General features: G+C 34.5%; 1 protein-coding gene across 3 annotated transcripts; it reads left to right on the top strand.

The window, feature by feature from the left end:
- The first annotated feature begins 11 nt into the window (after positions 1-11).
- LOC147392430 (cytochrome P450 CYP72A616-like) lies at positions 12-21919 on the top strand. 3 transcript variants are annotated; one of them, XM_086457939.1, is made up of 5 exons: positions 12-433; positions 1943-2163; positions 2329-2573; positions 4196-4583; positions 4689-5234. In XM_086457939.1, the coding sequence occupies exons 1-5, from the start codon at positions 154-156 to the stop codon at positions 5112-5114; spliced, it is 1560 nt and encodes a 519-aa protein (XP_086314065.1). In that variant the 5' UTR covers positions 12-153; the 3' UTR covers positions 5115-5234. The 3 variants fall into 3 exon arrangements, with proteins under 3 accessions (XP_086314065.1, XP_086314064.1, XP_086314063.1); XM_086457938.1 differs by lacking the exons at positions 1943-2163; positions 2329-2573; positions 4196-4583; positions 4689-5234 and adding exons at positions 18293-18513; positions 18752-18996; positions 20897-21284; positions 21365-21919 and having other exon boundaries at positions 14-433; XM_086457937.1 differs by lacking the exons at positions 12-433; positions 1943-2163; positions 2329-2573; positions 4196-4583; positions 4689-5234 and adding exons at positions 16160-16551; positions 18293-18513; positions 18752-18996; positions 20897-21284; positions 21365-21919.
- The last annotated feature ends 1109 nt before the right edge of the window (positions 21920-23028 follow it).

The following is a 23028-nucleotide window of genomic DNA, read 5'->3' as shown; positions in this document are numbered from 1 at the left end:
AATTAATTGAAAAAAAGAGAGTATTTCCATTGTAAGTTTCTCTTAAATTGCATCACCTCCCACTGGGCTTATCTTCTCTCTCTCTTTCTTTCGTGCTTCTGTTTGTGTGTGCGGAGCTTTTTCTCGGTTTCTCCTAGAAAATAGAGAAGAAAAATGGGAAAGTATTCGGTGGTTTCGGTAGCAGTTTTTACTGTTGTAGTTATGTTGATTATATGGGCTTGGAGAGTGTTGTGTTGGATATGGTGGAAGCCCATGAAGTTGGAGAGAGAACTGAGGCAGCAAGGCATCAGAGGTCCTACTTACAGGTTGTTCAATGGGAACCTGAAAGAGGAAGTAAGCATGATGAAGGAAGCACAATCCAAGTCCATCAGCCTTTCTCACAATATAACACCACGTGTCCTCCCTTTCATGCGCCAAACTGTCATGAATTATGGTATCTTTCAGAAAAATTTTGGATTTAATTTATTACTTTTATTAATTAATTAATTCCTTTTATAAACGTCTTTAAAGAAAATTATTACTTGTCTTTTAGTAAAAAATTATAAGGTTAGTCTGGTAGTTACATAATAATATTTTTTAAATAATTTTTTTCCAACTTTATGATTTATATATAAATATGTTGAAAAGATCCAGCCTTACTGTATTGGTCAGACTAGAATTTTTACGACGAGCCATTTTTCCCTCCCACAGCTCTAACCTTTGATATGGTTAGATCCTGATCATGTTAGCTAGGTTTAGTGGTAAGAGCTTGAGGTCCCAACGGGACTGGTGGATCTGCTATACATACCTGGTGGACTTCATCTTCATGGAAATGATCCATGGGCCTATGGGCCTGAGGTAAGATTAGATACAGCCCCTGGGCCCTCTGCCAACAGTGATACTGCTGTAACAAAAAAAAAAAAACCTATGGTTGCACAATAACACTAATAGCCTTAGGTTGTGTCTTTTAATGATATTTAAGGTAGGGGTATTTTGGTGTTTGGATATTTAATGTATTCAAACAATTCTAAAAGAAAAAAAATATTTCGCATCCTTTTAGTAAGTGTAATGATAATCTGGCAATCTTTTTTTAAGACACCCCCTTACGCTCCCTGACAAGGCAATTACATAACCATTAATCTGTATCCCGTAGCAAAGAATCTACGGTTTTGTGATGGGGGTGTCTGGAAAAAAAAAGCATCAGATTATCATGACTCTTTTAGTAAACACAATATTTAATTTCTAAAAGAATCAAAATACCTTACCTTTGTTCCTAAAACACAAAACAAGAAATGGTATTGTTGGAAGAGAAATATTGGAGGTTTTTAACGTCCCGATGAAGCATAGGTTATATATACATGTGTGTGTGTCTATATAGTTTAAGGTTGGTGTTGATTAAGATACTTAACTTCGCCAAATTTGGTTAGTTATTTACTAACCATGGAAAACTAATGATTTCTTTATGAGTTAGGATCCAAAATGGTGTTTCGTTCCTATAATAAAGATAAGGTGTTTACAAAGCACATTTTTGTTGGAGTTTAAAACATTTAGGGCTCTTAACCAAGTCATGTACGCATCCCAATGTGTTTGAACTCCAATAAAAATGTGCCATGTAGACACCTAACTTTCTTATAGGAACGGGACATCGTTCTGGATCGCGATTCTTTCTTCATACCTAGTGGAGGATTTAGAGTGGAGGCACTTGCCCCCACAATAATTTTCAAAGTCTATGAATTAATGAGCTATTGAGACGGATTTTAGCAGTGGATAATAAAAAATGGGCCACTATTGCCCCCACGATTTTTTTTTCCAATCTTAGTTGCCCCAACAACAAATTTTTTTCACTCTTAATTGTTCCCCACAAAAAAATTTCTACTCTTAGTTACCCCCATATGGGCAAAATCCTGACTCTGCCCCTGTATATACCATCCTTATAACAACTAAGTTTTGTTGTTAAATGCAGGTAAGATGTCTGTAACTTGGTTTGGAGCAATTCCTAGTGTGAATATAATGGACCCAGATCTCATAAGGGATATTCTGTCTAACAAGTTTGGTCACTTCATCCAGCCTGAATCGAACCCACTTATAAACTTGTTAGCAACTGGGCTAGCGACTTACGAGGGTGAGAAATGGGCCAAACATAGACGGATTATCAATCCAGCTTTCCGTCTAGAGAAGTTGAAGGTTGGCCTCTATTATAATCTTTCTCTCAAATATATTGATGCAAGAAACCTTAATTTTTTTTCCCGAATTAGACCTATATAGGTTGACAATGACATAATAATATTGTAATTTTAATTGTTAGCATGACACGTATTATAATTTTTGTTGTTGTTGTTGTTGTTATAGAGGATGTTACCTGCATTTGAAATGAGTTGTAGCGAGTTGGTCAATAGATGGAAGAAGTTGGTTGCATCAGAGGGATTCTATGAACTGGATGTGTGGACGGAATTCCAATACTTAACTGGAGATGCCATATCCCGAACAGCATTTGGTAGCAGTTATGAAGAAGGGAGACAGATATTCCAACTCCAAAATGAACAATCTAAGCTTGCTATGCAGGTTATCGAGTCCGTATACATCCCTGGTTTCAGGTATGCTTATAGATTTTTAATTTTATTTACACTTTTTTTTTATGCCTCGTGGGGGCAACTTATTCAATTACTTATATATGAATTAGAGTGTTGATAATATGATGAACTTTTGGTGGATGGGCTTGACACACACTGACATGGAAGCACATAACTTAATATAAAAAAATAAAATAGAGAAAAAGAAAATTTCTCTCTCCTGCCCATATTGAAAAAACAAAAGAAACTTTTAGATCTGATCAGCTTGTGTCGTTCAAAATTATGATCCTACGAAATGGGATTGTAGAGGATAAAATTATATGAAGTTTAGAAAAAAAAAAATGAAACAAAATTAAAAACAGTTATTTTTAATCATTGAATTTTATTTTTAAATGTGGGTGCTCGGTAGCCGTCTGTTTTATACACCATGGATCAAGCTAAAAAAAAATTGTCTATAAATTTTTTTTGTTTTGAATATGAATATTTTCATGAAATCTAGATGTCTGTGTTGTTAGATTGTCAATGTGATAATCAATGTGGGCCCAACGATCCTTTTTAAGATTTGAAATCTAAAAAAATAAATATGTGGGCAGAGAATGAGCAAAAGAGAGAAATTTTCTCTCTTTTTCTAATAAGTTATGTGCTTCCACGTCAGCATGTGTCAAGTCTGTCCATCAAAAGTCCGTCATATGATCAGCACTCAATGAATTAATTTATATATATATATGAGGGGTGTTCGGATGACAATCTTAAGATGAGAAAACGCTGCCAAAACTTTTGTCCTATGTGGGTTAGAAATTTCGGATTGAGCTAATTTTTTTTTTTTAAATCATCCTCACCAAAAATCAGCTCAATCTGAAATTTATAAGTCCATCAAAAGTAGTTTACAAATTTTCTGTAAAGAATCAACATTTCACCATTCTAAAATAATTTTGATGGGTTAGAAATTTTAGATGGGGCTGACTTTTGGTGAGAATGATCTTCTCACCATAGAGATCATCCTCACAAAAAATCAGCTCGATCCAAAATTTCTAACCCACATAAGACAAAAGTTTTGACAGCGTTTTGTAAGCGAAGTTTTTGACATATAGAAAGAAGAAATTACAAAATTCTGGTGTTTGGGAGATTCATTTGATCTCCAACAAATGCTTTTTAACCAAAAAAGTAGGGTATTGAACAGAGTAAAAATATTCACAAAAGCCATACGGAGGAAGCATACTAATCAAACTTAATGGAAAATTTTATAAGATGATATTAAAATCAGTTGTGCTTTAAGAAGCTGAATAACGGATAGTCAAGAAGCACCGTGTTAACAAATTGAGCATAACAAAGATGAGGATGTTGGAATTCATTGATGATTTGTACAAAAACTTAGAAATGAACACGTTCAAGAAAATAAAAGAGTAGCTCTAATGTATAGGCCATACATTAAGACAACGATGGAGGGATATGCCAAAATTTCAGTGAAGACTGAAGTTTGAAAACAAAGGGGTATCGTATCTTTATATTTGCAGTAAAAATGGAGAGATATGTCAAAATTTCTAAGACTTCAGTGGGGGCTATAGCCCTTACTTGTCCCTACGTAGCTCTGCCAATCATACTTCCTTGGGCTTCTTACTTTTTCACCAAAATTATTACATGTGCAGGTTTCTTCCCACAAAGAGAAACAATAAAATGAAGGAAAACTACAGAGAAGTGCAAGCTCTCTTGAGGGGTATGATCAATGAGAGGGAGAAAGCAATAAAACAAGGAATGGCACATAATGATGATTTATTGGGTTTGCTAATGGAATCTAATAGTAAAGAGATTCAAGAACATGGAAAATCTAAGAATGTTGGAATGAGTATCGATGAGGTTATAGAGGAATGCAAGCTATTTTACTTAGCTGGGCAAGAAACGACTTCGGTTTTGCTTGTGTGGACAATGGTGGTGTTGAGTATGCATTCTGATTGGCAAACACGTGCAAGGGAAGAGATCTTGAATATCTTTGGGAAAAGAAAACCAGATTTTGAAGGGTTGAACAACTTAAAAATTGTGAGTATTGGGTTATAATACTTCGCATTGTTATATTGTTTGCGTAAATCATGATATTTGATGTAGATCGAAAATTCTCCTGTATTCCTAAAATATTCATTGTAGGTAACAATGATTTTGAATGAGGTTCTTCGATTATATCCACCGGCAGTTTTGCTCAGACGACGTACTTGCAAGACGATGAAACTAGGAGAGATAACTTTGCCATCAGGAGTGATGATAACAGTGCCAACACTCCTCGTTCATCACGATCGTGAACTTTGGGGTGAGGATGCAGAAGAATTCAATCCACAGAGATTCTCCGAAGGGATTTCAAAAGCAACAAAGAATCAAGTCTCATTCTTCCCATTTGGTTGGGGTCCACGAATTTGCATCGGGCAGAACTTTGCAATGGTAGAGGCAAAGATGGCTCTGGCCATGATTCTACAGCATTTCTCATTCGAGCTCTCGGCCACTTATGCCCACGCTCCTCACTCTTTTATAACTCTTCGACCTCAATATGGTGCTCAAATCATACTACATAAACTCTAATGGCTCTTTCACAAACACTTCAACGAATAATGGAAGGGATGCCATATTTTATGTTGGAATCATGTACTAAGGAACTTTATGTGCAACTATTATTTTTCGTTTTAGAATTTATTTTCCTTATCTTGAACAAATATTTTGATGAACAAAGATCAGCCATAAGTGAAAGATATCCTAAGCTAATAACTTTAGTCAAACTAAGAGTAAAATTTATACTAAAGATTAGCCATTTTTATGAATGCAATATTGTTCTTATTTTTACTTAATACCTCTCTAAAACAAAATATTTTTACATTTAAATGAAACCCTGAAAATTGTGAAACAAACCCAAGCTTCTCACTCAAAATTATCATTTTTTGACACTTTTCTATCTAATTTATTAATCCAGATCCTATTAAAGTTGCATGTTATGTTTGTGCCTTGTACTCTGGACGATGATATTGCAGTAACCTTTTTCAATATTTTGTAACTTTTGTTCTAATGGAAATTTTGTATTTCTATATGTTACATGTTTATAGCAAACTCCTAGGAATTTTTAGTTTTTAAGGAAGGGATATTGACTTTAGAGGATTGGGACGTCCACTTGTTGATGCTTTGACGTCCTAAGGTACTCCAAAATTAGTCTTTTGAGAAATTAAACTGATTCTTCTATAGTTGATGTTATTGATATTTATTGAATGTTTAGAGCCATCAAATTTCTCCTATTCTCCATTAATTTGATGGTTTCGATCCATCAAAAACATAAATTTGACATTCTGTCGAATTTTATGAAATTCAATGGCCTTGGACCATGAAATATAGGCTTTTTTTCACGTTGTGCATTCAATTTTGTCCTAAGTAACTTCCTCTATTATTGAAATTTATAATCATTTTTACTATCTCAATCCACATTTTTATACGTCTTTGTTTGATTCTTTTAGAACCTTCAATTTATATATTTGTGCTGCCGGGATCCAGTGGACAGCTCTGATGGATTCAACCACACTGATCCAAAGTTGTTCTTAGCATCTCTTTTCTTGTGGCGGCGTGATACCTGGCAAAATCACTCCGACACTCAAGTTATAAAAGCAGAGGAATAGTTTTAGAAAACTGGTTAGACTTTGATCTCATCAAAAGATCCTCCCAATAGTGCTTGCTTTGCTATGTATTCCCCCTTTAGTCACCTATAGGGTTTTTTTCCTCTGTAAGCTATAATCATAGAATATCTATTGACTTTGTGAGGTTGTTTACCTAATCAGGATATCTTGGATTGATCGTACTAAACTGCAGAGATCTCTTCCGAGATTTCTAGGATTGATGTGCACATGTAAACCTTACAATTACTTTATGACCTGACTTGCCTTTCTTGACGGGCCTGGTCTTACTTAATACTATGCTACCTTGCTAGTCAGGCTAGGGAGGTCTCTGCTCTGACCTACCCTGCTCACAGGGCAGCGCTCGTATGCTAATCAACGCCTGGTACCACTTAATCGGTTTGGACACATGTACGACTTATATTAATACATAATTATTTCCCTTTACAATATTCATTCTAATTGAATATGTAATAGACCTGTCGTTGAACATTCTCAAATCATTGTAACTATCGCCTATTATAGTTATTGTAACATTTCCTGGAATGCATCATTTTAACTATGTTTTTCTTGCAACAACCCATTTCCCAAAATCCAACGGGCCAAGCCCACTATTTAATTAGTTTAAAATTTATTTTTGACTGCGCCAAAAATCTCCTTTAATAAATGAAGTCTATTATAAGGGTACTTTGGGTTTTTGTTTTGGCTCTAAGGGGCATGATATATAATATAATTAAATAGTGATAGAGGTCTCAAGTTATATGGAACAAATTTCTAGAAGTTAAATTTCATTAGAAATAAGTCACAATGTAAAAAAAATGCCCAAATTTGATGGCCTTGCACCATCAAATTTCAAAAAATTCGACAGACCAAGAGGTTCAATTGGCTTTGAATTTTTCATTGTCAAAATTTTTTCCTCAATGGGCCAAAACTGTCAAATTAATGAAGGATGAGAGAAATTCGACAGCTCTAAACTGTCAAATCTGGGAACATCAAGAATTTCGACGGTCCTAGATCGTCAAAATTTAGTTTCTAAAATTCGTGGGCCTTGGCCTGTCAAATTTTTATGTCGAATTTTCCAGTTTTCACATAATGAATCTTATGTCGTTTCGACTTATAAGTGATTTATAGTGATTTTTACTGTAAGATCTGTCGGTGGGGACATCATTAAGACGATTTTTGTACAGTCTCTGTTTTTCTCTCTTTTCAAGAACCAAAACTTTAGTATATATTTGTTGAATATGTCCACATTGTAAATAGTCAGTTGAGTTCAGTTGAGGTAGTCTTACCGAGTAAGTTGAGCGAGTTACTGGACTTCATTTTTCAATCCCCAGCCTCAAGGTCGTGGTTTGGGCCATAGAAAAACATATCTGATTGGTGAGTTTAAAGAATAGATTCAAGAATTTTTAGTAGGTGATCAATTTGAGGAAAGGCATAAGAAAATACTATAGTGTTGTTTCTGAATTGTTGAGCCCATGGACATGTGACCCCAAAAATTTAGGCCTACCCAATTGCTGAACCCATGTATTTTGATCCATGACCATTTGGCCCAAGAAGACTTCAGCTCACTTTTGGCTACCATGGTGTAATCGTGGAGCCCATGGTCATCTGGCCTTCCAACAGTGTGGAAGGTTGTGTGCAATCAACAGTGTGGAAGGTTGTGCTCGATGGGTCCACAGGAAAAAGATTCGTTACAATGGGTGGGGTCGAAGGGAATCCAGATACTGCTTCAACTTTGAGCAATTGATTCAAGATTGAGAAATATGAGTATGATTACAAGCTTGTTTTTTGCCCTACTGTGTGTGATACCTGTAGACCCTTCTGCGGGGATATTGGTATTTATATTGAGAATGGAGTAAGACGTTTGACTTTGAGTGATAAACCATTTAAGGTTATGTTTAAGAAGGTGTAAAATATGGTCATTGTTTAAGAATCAAACCAAACTCTCAGCTACCCTATGATGAGTGTAATACACTACTAGTCAGTGAGAATCTTCTGTGTAATTTTTATTTTATATAATAATGACAATTAATAATGATGGTTGAGTATGTTAAACTTTGAAAGAAAAAGATTGGAGGAACCATTGTTATTTATGTTAAATAATCTATTTTTTGTCTACTTCTTTTTCAATGATAGAAAATGGAAAAATAAATAAAAATGCTGGTTGTTTATGAGATTGCGGGAACATAATAGGGTTTAGGTAGGAAATAGTGGAAAGAAATTCTAATCAAAAGTAAATCCTAATAAGATATTATGGAAACTCAATGGAGTCATCAGAGCATTGTTTGATCTCCAACATGGGCATAGTAGGGATGCTAGAGGTGGTGCTAAGGAAACACAATCTCCAAATTAATAAGCCGATTGTGTAGAAGAACCATCAAGGGCCTAAGATTGTGTAGAAGAGGTCACAGGAGCCTTAGGTAAGGAGAGAATCAAAGAACTATGGTGGAAGGTAGTTGGGTGCATGGCTGACGTGGCAAGCGCACGTAACCGCACATCTTTTTCCTATGTATCCTAATGAAAATGATATATGGTTTTGTGCTCTTGCCATGTTAGCCGCATACCAATACCGCGTGCATTCATTGGGACCCAATTGCAATAGAATAATGATGAATGCACACGATTTTGGTACGTGTTGGGCACACGGTAGACATGACAATTGTACAGTGATCAGGTCCCATAAAGTCATTTTTGATACTATAATTACACAAAGATTACCCACACTTGATTGTTATTTCTCTCAAATAAAAACAAATCATGTAAATATTTCAAATTATTGATAACTAAAGGAATTTCTATTGATTACAGGTAAAAAGGCTAAATTCAAAGACAAATAGGAAGAGAATAAATTTCATTACAATGCTTGAGCCAAGATGGGTCATCCACCCAAATCTCGGAGCAAAAATCCGCCACGTCACCATATAGCGGTAACCTTGTGGTGCACCGTGGTGATCCTGAGGAGATTGGTCTCGAGATTCGTACTGAAGCTTCTAGACCTTTTGGTCGTTGCATTGATGGATCTTCTTCAAAGAAAATAACGTGGATATGACCCGGAAACCTTAGAGAAATTCTATAAATAAGAAGTGTAGTTAGTTTGTTAGGGAGGCCAGAAGGTGGGGGGAAACTCCAAGGCTTGGAGAAGGAGATTCTTCCTCTTCCTTCTCCCTTCTTTTTATTTTTATTTTAGTTTTAGTTTAGTTTAGTTTAGGTTTTTAATTTGAAGTTTTGTAATGAAGGAGATTCAAGCTGATTTTTGGAATCAAAGAGCAACAAGGAACTCCCATTTTCTTCTCTACTCTATTCTTTTTATTTTACTTTATTATAATTTGTTCCTTGGGATGGTCAGCTAAACTCTCCATAGAGAGGTCAATGAAGTCAGAGCAAGTTTATCTTAATCTTGTCTAATCAATTCTATTGCCTCTGTTTTTATTGTACTCTTGTGAAAGCTTATGTTATTGGGATTATCAGACAACATATTTAATATTATAAATTTGATGATTCATGTTTAGATGAGATCAAGCTTAGTTATATTTATCTCTGAACATTGAGTAAAAATCCGATAATCACATCTTCTTTAAGGATTCACATGTTTTTGATTTACACAAAGAATTTAATTGATTGACTTTCCGATCCATGAACAAGAGCTTTGTTGCGTGGATTGAGATAGAAATAGAACGATCCAAACATTGAGATAGCTTGCAAGGGTGGATTTGACCCCTCTAATCTCCATGTTGTATTTCAATCTTTGTTTTAATTTCATTCTTTCTTAGCTGTAATCTTTCCAAAATCTGTTTTAATTTAGTTATTAAAATCTGCATTGGTTTTAAGTTGATAGAAGTTTCGAATCAGTCATTGTCCCTATGGATCGACCTTTGCTTCCAAAAGTTTTAATTTGTTTAATATTATATCTGTAATTTACATTGAATATACAGAACCGCACATCTTTTTTCCTATGTATCCCCATGAAAAAGATCTATGGTTGTGTGCCCTTGCCACATCAACCGCGTACCAAAAACCACATGCATTCATCACGACTCATTGCAAAATAATATTTCGGATAGTGAAAAAAAATGAGTAATGATTTCTTGACCACAACGTTAAAAAAAAAAAAAAAAAAAAAACCATATTTAATGGCCTTGGGCCATCGAATTTCATAAAATTCGACGGACCAAGGCATTGAATTTTTCATTGTCAAATTTATTTTTCGTTGGATCAAAACCATTAAATTAATGGAGGATGGGAGAAATTTGATGGCTCTAAGTTGTTGAATTGGGGAACATAAAAAACTTCAACGGCCATGGCCCGTTGAAATTCGATTTCTAAAATTTTTGGGCTTTGACCCGTCGAATTTTCTTATCAAAAATTTCAGTTTTCACGTAGTGGACTCTCCCACGTAGCATACTCAACATGCTTTCCTAATGTGCATGTGCTAGAAGCATAGATCTTTTTCCCTCATGATACACAATTGCACATATGTATGCAGATGTGCATCTCAAGGCATAAAATCTACAGTTCTAGCACATGTCACATCAGGAGAATATTTTGAGTATGCCACGTAACGGAATTAGATTATCACGACTCAAAAAAAAAATTTTAATAATGATAAACTAACACCCATTATGTGGTATACAACCCTGACGTGGCATGTGGTAGAACCATAAGTTTTTCCTCAGGATGCACAACTACACATATTTATGGGGATGTGCAGTTGTGTTTCTCGAGAAAAACTTGGTTCTGGCACATACCACGTCAGGGGTGTATGCTGGGAGGGGGAGGGGGGGGGTTTAAAAAATCACGACTCAAAAAGATTTGCTCACAGAACTCACCAAAATCTGGATCCACTACTCACATGAAAACACATGCATTGAATTGTATCCCTAATTTACAAAATACCCTTGTTAGTTATAAAATTACATTTCCTCTACTTTAACGTGGCATGCACTGAAGAGTCTAGGGGGGGGGGGGGGGGGGAGGTGTCAGAAAATCATGACTCAAAAAAATTTGCTCACAGAACTCACCAAAATTGGATCCACTACTCACATGAAAACACATGTATTGAATTGTATCCCTAATTTACAAAATACTCTTGTTAGTTACAAAATTACCTTTCCTCTACTTTAACGTGGCATGCACTGAAGAGTCTAGGGGGGGGGGGGGGGGAGGCGTTAGAAAATCACGACTCAAAAAATTTGCTCACAGAACTCACTAAAACTTGGATCCACTACTCACATAAAAACACGTCTTGAATTGTATCCCTAATTTACAAAATACCCTTGTTAGTTACAAAACTACCTTTCCTCTACATTAACGTGGAATGCACTGAAGAGTCTATGTGGAAAAAATACTCCCAAACCATATGAACTTAGTGTGGAGGATCGAGAACCTCTTCACACACCTCACACATGACACATAAGCCACAATTCAAGAAAAGATTCATGATAATATGACTCACTAGGTGGCATACTCAGATGACTCCATGATGTGACAAGTTCATGTACCATAGATCTGAACACCTCAAGATACCCAATTGCACTTCCCCATAAAAAGTGTATCTCAAGGGAATTGTTTATCCCGAGGCGTATAAATCTACGATTCTCGAACTTGTCCACATGATGGAATCATTTGAATATGCCACCTGGCCAGTCATATTAATAGGACTATTTTAAGGAAATTTTGAAAATGAGAGATTTTAGGCATTAATCCCTTCGATTGTGCCTTAGGTAGCATGTGTTTTGGTGTGGGTGTGGGGAGGTTTTCAACCCTCTACCATGGGTGTATGCCCTCTGGATTCACAAAATATATTCTATAAAATAATGGAGAGTCCGGATCATATGTACCCATTGTGGAGGATTGAAACCCTCTTCTCACACATTAATATGTACCCTTAAACCACAATCCAAGGAAAATTTGAAAAAGAGAGATTTTAGGCATTAATTCATTGGATTGTGACTTACGTGGCATGTCTTTAGGTGTAGGAGGTGGTTTTCAATCCTCCAGACTCGTGCATACGATCTGGATTCTTCACAATATATCATACCTCTAATGAAGGACTGGCACAACGTGAAAAAAAAAACTCATAGAATTTCATAAAATTTGATGGACTATGACATCAAAATTTTCATTGTCGAATTTTTTCTTCCAACGGGTCGAAACCATCAAATTAATGGAGGATAGGAGAAATTCGATAGCTCCATGTCATCCAATCTAAGGAGCATCACAAATTACGATGGTCATAGACCGTTGAATTTTCCAGTTTTCACATAGTGCGGCTCAAGGATAAGACACTTAAGGCGAAACAACCCCCCACCCCTACTAGAGAAGGCTCCACATTAAATAGAAGTTCCCAATTAAAAAAGAGATATTCTATTGTCACACCAAGTTTTGCTAAAACCACCCTAATTCAGCCTCGCTTCTTTCGGTCTCATGATCAACTTGCAAACTTATTTACAAAGTCATTTGTTGTAGAGGCCTTTCAAGGCATCACTAGCTAGTTAGGTGTGGTTGACATCACTAACCTCACTCAAACTTGAGGGAGAGTATTAGGACTCTATAAAGCTCAGTTGACTAGGTCAACTCGACTCTTACAATTTCTCTATTTAGTTGAGAAACTTATTCCTTAAGTTTCCATAACGAGAAGATTTATTCAGATCTTCTATTGTTGTTAACATTGCAAATATAAATAAAGTACTACTCCTTCATCTTTTGTAAGATGAGAAAATCAAAATCTATGTGTGTTTCATTGTTTTACAAAACATTATAACACTCTTACAAACAATTTCAGTATAGTTGTTTGCAATCATGATTAGGCTTATATAAATCTTAAACCCAAAAAATAGAAATCTAGAAAGAATAATAATAATAATAAATAATAATAATAATAAAAAGAGCTTCTATTGGCAACCCAACTTTTACTTATTCTCAATTATTTAATTATTTTCTTGGGTGAATCTCCATTTCGTGCGTTGAATATGACAAAATTCCAAATTTAGTACACTATTCATTTTTAATTCCAAAACATGCATTCATCAGTTTTATAACCTATGAACTCGTGAATTCGTCATTTTTAATATCCACGAATTTGTAAAAGTGATGAATTCACTCAAAATGCATGTTTTGAGAACTAAAGTGTACCAAAACCGGAATTTGAACATAACTTGCACATGTTTTGAGAAAAATCCCTATTTTCTATAATGTTAGTTAGGATGTAATAAATAAAAGTGGGATGCCAATAGCAGCTCTTAAAAAAACAATGCAAAACAAAGGATTTCTATAAATGAAAGATATCTTGAGCTAACAACTTCAGTCAAACTGAGAACAAAATCTTATTCTAACATTCTTGTAAAAGCTATTTAACTTGGAAAGCTCACTTTTGCTTTTAGTAATTAAAGACTAACCATTTTTATGATAGCCTGATAGGTGCACTATTATTCTAATTTCTACCTGATACTTTCAAAAGAAAAATATATATATATTCTAATTAAACGAACCCTTGAAAATTAAGAAACAGACCTGAATTTCAACTCATCGTTGTTTAATTTATAATCTAAAAATAGTCTTGCTCTAGTGTTTAATTTTTTTTTTTTTTAGTAAAAGAATTTCTTTTCTACTATTCTCTACATTTAACTTTTTTGGTTCTTGCAATATTTGTGGTGTAATCTTGTCTTTTTAGGAGAATTTTAATATTTTCGCAGGGTATGGAACCTTTTCTCTAGAGACATATCTTATTCAATTTGGTATATAATCTGTATGGACATTTTTCTAAATTATTGGTCAGACCCGGTTCAACCGTTGGTCCGGTTATAGACACTGATCCCAACCCCAAATTATCTCGGATTATACGTCATACCTTGGAGAACAAGTGAAACACAGAGGATGATGGACGTAAAAGAGAGAGAGAGAGACTTACATCACTGCATACGTTCCCGACTTTGTCAAGATAACGATCTCCCGTGACCTTTGTCTTTTGTTTATTTTAGGGTAATTTATAAATACCCCTGAGAAATAGGTGATATTAGGTTTTGCCCCTTCAAACTACAAGATTAGACCAACCACTTCCCTGTTTGCTATCAATTCACTAATAGAGACTTTGAGATCTACTTTGGGTTTGGGATGAGATGCACATTTACCACATTTTTATCTCATTAAAATTTTAACCTTTTTTTTAACTTTTTTTTTTTTTTTCAACGTAAGGATCTAAAACAGTATCCCGTCCCTAACCAAGGTCCGATGGCACCCCATTTTATGGCACATGGCACTTTTGGTGACCCATTGATTGTATGAAGTATATGCCGTCCATCCCTTTGTGAATCTTCAAACAAAAGATCAGATTAATTGATGATGTGCATCTATTGATTATAGCATTGTATTAAGAATGATTTCTAATTATTAATTTAAACTCTTTTTCTAAAGCTTGGAACTAGTGGATACAAGTTATTGAACATTATGATTTTTGGTATGTAGGTTCATCAAGGGATGGACCACATATCTACATGGTCAATGGATCCCAAAAATGCCACGTGGCATAAAATGATGTATCACCTAAACTTAGTTAAGAACATAACACCATTTTGGATACCTACTCTTTTTTATGATAGAAAAAAGATAGAATGAGAATAAAATAGTAAGAAAATAATCTTGAGGGATTGACTTAATGGAAATTCCGGACTGCTAAATGGCTAATACCCGTAAGACATGAGTTTGATATCCAATATGGGCATTAATTCCTTAGGAGCCATCCGTGAAGGCATAACTTCACTTACTGTTAAGTAAACATGTGTAATCAAAATAAGAAAACGAATCAAAAAACAAACATAAGATACAATCACACATCACTAATAAAAAAATACAAAGATTTTACGCCCTTCCCTCTAAATTGAGATGCATCCACGGATCACACCAATTTCACTATAAAAAGAAAATTCACACTTACAAATTACATCTTTTCATAAAAAAAAAATAAGAAATATAAATACCTTAGGAAACTTAACTAGGATTTTACAAAATATAGATATCCCAATAAACCTAATAACGTGAAGGTGTGGTTTGATTTACAATACCTCCTTGTAGATCAGTACTATCAAACTCTACAAACCACAATACTTACCTGGTGTGTGATATGAGGGTATTGCACATATCTCGAGACTAGTCCTTGGACAAGTACTTGATCTTTAGATTGGGCTAACCCTAGATATGAGCTCGATTCGCTGTCTACAAGGATAGCCGATTTAGGATTTAGGGTTTAGTCGATTATATAAAAAAATAAAAAATAAATAAATAAATAAATAGTAAAACGGCATTAAATTCAACAACACCGAGTCTTAAAAAAAATTAAAAATTAAAAATAAAATAAATAATAAAATGGCATTAAATTCAACAACACCGAGTCTTAAAAAAAAAAATAAATAATAATAAAATAAATAGTAAAATGGCATTAAATTCAACGACACCGAGTCTTGTTGGGGATGTAAGTGCGATTACAAGCATGTCGAAGTTTCTTCTTACATAAGTTTAGAATATTCAACATTTGAGGCTATATAGGTGGTGGTGATGTGTCTTTATCATTTAGAATAATCAACTTTGAGGCTGTAGGGCCATCGTGAAAGATGTCAGCACCAATAACTATGTAGCCACATTCAACAACTCAGAAGTGCAACTCAATCCTATTTAGAAAACTCCGTCCTGTTAACGTTTGAGATGGAAGGCATTCCCTCTAGATCCCAAATTAATTTATAACTTTTGTTTTCTTCCATCTGAGTCATTAGTTGGACACCTTAGTGTCCAACGTGGTTTAGACCCTGGAAAAACCTCTTTGATTCATGCACTTGTCGATTGACAATAATTTCAAAATAGATATTTTTCCACCATGTGGGACACCTGCGTTTGACCTTATCGAAACGATTTTCGGTGCAAATTTCGTTGATCCACGTGTCACCTCTTTGATTCATTTAAGGAGTGTAATTCCATTGCAAGTTACCCTTAAATTGGATCACCTCCTAGTGGGCTTATCTTCTCTGTCTCTTACTCTCGTGCTTCTGCTTGTGTGTACGGAGCTGTTTCTCGGTTTCTCCTACAAAATAGAGAAGAAAAAATGGGAAAGTATTCGGTGGTTTCGGTAGCAGTTTTTACTGTTGTAGTTATGTTGATTACATGGGCTTGGAGAGTGTTGTGTTGGATATGGTTGAAGCCCATGAAGTTGGAGAGAGAACTGAGGCAGCAAGGCATTAGAGGTCCTACTTACAGATTGTTCAATGGGAACCTGAAAGAGGAAGTAAGCATGAAGAAGGAAGCACAATCCAAGCCCATCCGCCTGTCTCACAATATAGTACCACGTGTCCTCCCTTTCATGCGCCAAACTGTCATGAATTATGGTATCTTTTAGAAAAAATTTGGATTTAATTTATTACTTTTATTAATTAATTAATTAATTAATTCCTTTTATAAACGTCTTTAAAGAAAATTATAACTTGCTTTTAGTGAAATATTATAAGGTTAGTTTGGTATCTTTTAAGAAAGAAAAATGCTGGAATGACACAGGCCATTTACTGTGATTCTCACAATGCTGACGTGGGATGTGCACATAACCATAGATGTGTTTCTTTGCAATACGAGTAAAAATCATTTACAGTTATGTATGCATCTCCAGCATCTCCACGTCAGAATTGTGAGAATCACAATAAATCATGTGTCACCCCAGCACGGCTCGAAAAGGAAATTTTTGGATTTAATTTATTACTTTTATTAATTAATTAATTCCTTTTATAAAAGTCATTAAAGAAAATTATAACTTGTCTTTTAGTAAAAAATTATAAGGTTAGTCTGGTAGTTACATCATAAAATTTTTTAAATAATTTTTTTCCAAAACTTTTATGACTTTTACCTAAATACGTTGAAAAGATCTAGCCATACTGTATTGGTCAGACTAGAATTTTTACCACGAGCCAGTTTTCCCTCCCACAGATCTAACCTTTGACAAGGCTAGATCCTGATCACCTTAACTAGGTTTAGTGGTAAGAGCTTGAGGTCCCAAACGGCCGTGCAGTTAAAACTTAGCCACCGAATTCTTACTTAATAGGTGGCAGGGCTGGTGGGTCTGCTACACATACCTAATGGATTTCATCTTGAAGGACATGATCCATGGGCCTATCGACTGGACGTAAGACTAGATACCGCCCCTGGGCCCTCTGCCAATAGGGATACCGCTGTAGCAACGAAAAAAAAAAAAAACCTATGGTTGCATAATAACACTAAAAACCTTAGGTTCTGTCTTTTAATGATAATTAAGTAGGAGTATTTTGGTGTTTGGATATTTAATGTATTTAAACAATTCTAAAAAAATGTTGGCTTCCTTTTAATGAGTATAATGATAATCTGACACTCTTTTTTTCAGACACCCCCTTACGCTCCCTGACATGGCAATTACATAACCATTAATCTGTATCCTGAAGCAAAGAATCTACGGTTTTTGATGAGAGTGTTTGAAAAAAAAAAAGGCGTCAGATTATCATGACTCTTTTAATAAACACAATATTTAATTTCTAAAAGAATCAAAATACCTTACCTTTATTCCTAAAACACAAAACAAATAATGGTATTGTTGGAAGAGAAATATTGGAGGTTTTTAACGTCCCGATGAAGCATTGGTTATTAGCATTCATATATGTATGTGTGTGTGTTTGTACAGATTAAGGTTGGTGTTGATTAAGATAATTAACTTCACCAAATTTGGTTAGTTATTTACTATCCATGAAAAAGTAATTATTTCTTTATGAGTTAGGATCCAAAATGATGCCCCGTTCCTATGATAAAGATAAAGTGTTTACGTGGGAGAAATGTTTGTTGGGGTTTAAAACACCTAGGGCTCTTAACCAAGACATGCACGCATCCCAATGTGTTTGAACTCCAATAAAAATGTGTCATGTAGACACCTAATGTTGTTATGGGAACGGGACACTGTTCTAGATCACGATTCTTTCTTTATATCCAGTGGCAGATTTAGAGTGGGGGCACTTGCCCCCACAAGAATTTTCAAAGTCTATGAATTAGTGAGCTATTGGCTCCTCCCCGGTTTATACCATCCCCATAACAATTAAGTTTTGTTGTTAAATGCAGGTAAGATATCTGTAACTTGGTTTGGAGCAATTCCAAATGTGAATATAATGGACCCAGACCTCATAAAGGATATTCTGTCTAACAAGTTTGGTCACTTCATCCAGCCTGAATCGAACCCACTTGTAAACTTGTTAGCAACTGGGCTATTGACTTACGAGGGTGAGAAATGGGCCAAACATAGACGGATTATCAATCCAGCTTTCCGTCTAGAGAAGTTGAAGGTTGGTCTCGTTTATAATCTTTCTCTCAAATATATTGTTGCAAGAAACCTTTAATTTTTTTTTTCCCGAATGAGACCTATATTTTTCATGAAGAAAATTGAAATAGATGAAGAAGGTATCGCTCAGTATACAAACATAATTGAATTAAAAGTATGAGGTTGACAATGACATACTAATATTGTAATTTTAATTGTTAGCATGGCACGTATTATAATTTTTGTTGTTGTTGTTGTTATAGAGGATGTTACCTGCATTTGAAATGAGTTGTAGCGAGTTGGTCAATAGATGGAAGAAGTTGGTTGCATCAGAGGGATCCTATGAACTGGATGTGTGGACGGAATTCCAATACTTAACTGGAGATGCCATATCCCGAGCAGCATTTGGTAGCATTTATGAAGAAGGGAGACAAATATTCCAACTCCAAAATGAACAATCTAAGCTTGTTATGCAGGTTGCTGAGTCCGTATACATCCCTGGTTTCAGGTATGCTTAGATTTTTAATTGTATTTAGACTTCTTTTTTTATGGGGGCGTGGGGGCAACTTATTCCATTACTTATAGATGAATTAGAGTGCTGATAATATGACGGACTTTTGGTGGACGGAGTTGACGCACGTGGAAGCACATAACTTAATAAAATAAAATAAAATAGAGAAAAAGAGAATTTTTCTTTCCTGCCCATAGTGAAAAAAAAAAAAAACGAAACTTTCAGATCTGATCACCTAGTGTCATTCAAAATTATGATATGATGGAATGGGGTTGTAGAGGAAAAAAATTATATGAAGTTTAAAAACAAATAAATAAAAATAATAAATAAAAAAAAGTTATTTTTCACTGTTGAATTTTATTTTTAAATGTGGGTGCTCGAAAGCCGTTCATTTTATACACCATGGATCAAGCTCGAAAAATAATTGTTTTTAATTTTTATTTAATTTTTATTTAATATGAATATTTTCATGAAATCTAGATGTCTATGTTGTTGGACCGTCAATGTGATAATCAATGTGGGCCCAACGATCCTTTTTAAGATTTGAAATCTAAAAAAATAAATATGTGGGCAAAGAACGGGCAAGAGAGAAATTTTTTCTTTATTTTTTATTTTTTAAAATAAATTATGTACTTCCATGTCAGCGTGCGTCAAGTCTGTCATATGATCAGCACTCGATGAATTAACTATATATATATATATATATATATATATATATATATATATATATATATATATATATATATATAGGAACAGATCAAGGGACATATGTAAAAACAATGTAACATAAATAAAATTTTAAAATATGAGTTAGAAGTTTGGGATTGAGTTGACTTTTTGTGAGGATGATCTCTATCATGGGAAGATCATCCAGAAAAAAAAAAAAAAATTAGTCCAATTTGAAATTTCTAACTCCATTAAAAGTGATTTAAAATGTGGACCGTCGATTTTTTGCCAATAATTTGTAAATCACTTTTGATAGATTTAGAAGTCTCAGGTTGACCTGATTTTTGGTGAAGATGATCTTCTCATCATAGTGACCATCATTGCAAAAAATCAGCTCAATCCAAAACCTCTAACTCATTTTTGAAAAACCATAGTTTTACATATGTTTTTACATATGGCCCATGAACTGCCCCCATATATGTACATATGGGGGTGTTGGGATAATAATCTTAAAATGACAAACGCTACCAAAACTTTTGTCCTATGCGGATTAGAAATTTCGGATTGAGCTGATATTTTTAAAATCATCCTCACCAAAAATCAGCTCAATCTGAAATTTATGAGTCCATCAAAAGTAGTTTATAAATTTTCAGTAAAATATCGACATTTCACAATTATAAAATAATTTTGACGGGGTTAGAAGTTTTAGATGGGGCTGATTTTTGGTGAAGATGATCTTCTCACCATAGAGATCATCCTCACAAAAAATCAGCTCAATCCAAAATTTCTAACCCACATAGGACAAAAGTTTTGGCAGTGTTTTATAAGCGAAGTTTCTGAATTAAAGAAAGAAGAAATTACAAAATTCTGTTGTTTGGGAGATTCATTTGATCTCCACCGAACACTTTTTAAACAAAAAAAGTAAGGGATAGAACAGAGTAAAAATATTCAGTTGAAGCCATATGGAGGAAGCATACTAATTAAACTTAATGGAAAATTTTATAAAATGGTATTAAAATCAGCTATGCTTTTTGAAATTGAATAATGAATAGTCAAGAAGGACTATGTTAACAAAAACTTAGAAAACAAAATATTTGCAATAAAAATGGAGGGATATGTCAAAATTTCCAAAACTTCAGTGGGGGCTATAGCCCTCACTTGCCCTACGTAGCTCCGCCAATCATACTTTCTTTGGCTTCTTACTTTTTCACCAAAATTATTACATGTGCAGGTTTGTTCCCACAAAAAGAAACAATAAAATGAAGGAAAACTACAGAGAAGTGCAAGCTCTCTTGAGGGGTATGATCAATGAGAGGGAGAAAGCAATAAAAAACGGAATGGCAAATAATGATGATTTATTGGGTCTGCTAATGGAATCTAATAGTAAAGAGATTCAAGAACATAAAAAATCTAAGAATGTTGGAATGAGTATCGATGAGGTTATAGAGGAATGCAAGCTATTTTACTTAGCAGGGCAAGAGACGACTTCGACTTTGCTTGTGTGGACAATGGTGGTGTTGAGTATGCATTCTGATTGGCAAACACGTGCAAGGGAGGAGATCTTGAAAATCTTTGGGAAAAAAAAACCAGATTTTGAAGGGTTGAACAACTTAAAAATTGTGAGTATTGGGTTATAATACTTCGGATTGTTATATTGTTTGCATAAAATCATAATGTATTCCTAAAATATTTGTTGTAGGTAACGATGATTTTGAATGAGGTTCTTCGATTATATCCACCGGTGGTTATGCTCAGACGAGGTACTTACAAGACAATGAAACTAGGAGAGATAACTTTGCCATCAGGAGTGTTGATAACATTGCCAACACTCCTTGTTCATCATGATCGTGAGCTTTGGGGCGAGGATGCAGAAGAATTCAATCCACAGAGATTCTCCGAAGGGATTTCAAAAGCAACAAAGAATCAAGTCTCATTCTTCCCATTTGGTTGGGGTCCACGAATTTGCATCGGGCAGAACTTTGCAATGGTAGAGGCAAAGATGGCTCTGGCTATGATTCTACAGCATTTCTCATTCGAGCTCTCGGCCACTTATGTCCATGCTCCTCACTCTTTTATAACTCTTCGACCTCAATATGGTGCTCAAATCATACTGCATAAACTCTGATGGCTCTTTCACAAACACTTATGAATAATGGAAGGGATGCCATATTTAATGTTGGAACCATCTACCAAGGAACTTTATGTGCAACTATTATTTTTTGTTATACAACTTATTTTCCTTATCTTGAACAAATATTTTGATGAACAAAGATCAGCCATAAGTGAGAGATATCCTAAGCTAATAACTTCAGTCAAACTAAGAGTAAAATCTTATACTAATGATTAGCCATTTTTACGAATGCAATATTGTTCTTATTTTTACTTACTACCTCTCTAAAAAATATATTTTTAAATTTTAATGAAACCCTGAAAATTGTGAAACAAACTCAAGCTTCTCACTCATCATGCTTTTAAAATTATCATTTTTTTTTTTTTTTTTGACAATTTTCTATCTAATTTATTAATCCAGATCCTATTAAAGTTGCATATTATGTTTGTGTCTTGTATTCTGGATGATAATATTACAGTAACCTTTTTCAGAATTTCGTAACTTTTGTCCTAAAGGAAATTTCGTATTTGCATAGGTTATATGTTTATAGCAAACTCCTTTTAGGGATTTTTAGTTTTTTTTTAGAGGAAGTGATATTGACTTAAGAGGATTGGGACGTCTACTTGTCGATGCTTTGATGTCCTAAGGGACTCCAAAATTAGTTTTTTGAGAAATTAAACTGATTCTTCTATAGCTGATGTGATTGATATTTATTGAATATTTAGAGCCATCAAATTTCTCCCATCCTCCATTAATTTGATGGTTTCGATCCATCAAAAACATAAATTTGACATTCCGTCGAATTTTATGAAATTCGACGCCTTGGGCCATCAAATATAGGTTTTTTTTTCATGTTGTGCATTCAATTCTGTTCTAAGCCACTTCCTCTATTATTGGATATGTTACTTGAACATTCCCAAATCATTGTAACTATTGCCTATTATTGTTATTTTTACATTTTCTGGAATGCATCATTTTAACTATCTTTTTCTTGCAACGATCCATTTCCCAAAATCCAATGGGCCAAGCCCACTATTTAATTAGTTTAAAATTTATTTTTGACTGCGCCTAACATCTCCTTTAATAAATGAAGTCTATTATAAGGCACTTTGGGTTTTTGTTTTGGTTATAAGGGGCATGATATATAATATAATTAAATAGTGTTAGAGGTCTCAATTTATATGGAACAAATTTCTAGAAGTTAAATTTCATTAGAAATTAATCTTGTGTCTTCTCGAGTCCTCTTTCCAAAT

This window comes from Akebia trifoliata, chromosome 11, assembly GCF_017979445.1.
Source record: "Akebia trifoliata isolate Shusen 1 chromosome 11, ASM1797944v1, whole genome shotgun sequence".
NCBI lineage: Eukaryota > Viridiplantae > Streptophyta > Magnoliopsida > Ranunculales > Lardizabalaceae > Akebia > Akebia trifoliata.
The sequence above is the reverse complement of the archived record's forward strand: the minus strand, read 5'-3'. Positions and strand labels throughout refer to the sequence as shown.

Bases quoted from the DNA above. Each gene is read 5' to 3' on its own strand.
- LOC147392430 (XM_086457938.1), top strand. From the start codon at position 154: ATGGGAAAGTATTCGGTGGTTTCGGTAGCAGTTTTTACTGTTGTAGTT. The intron at 18,514-18,751 runs GTTGGTCTCGTT...TTGTTGTTATAG, and splicing joins TCCGTCTAGAGAAGTTGAAG to AGGATGTTACCTGCATTTGA. The intron at 18,997-20,896 runs GTATGCTTAGAT...TTACATGTGCAG, and splicing joins GTATACATCCCTGGTTTCAG to GTTTGTTCCCACAAAAAGAA.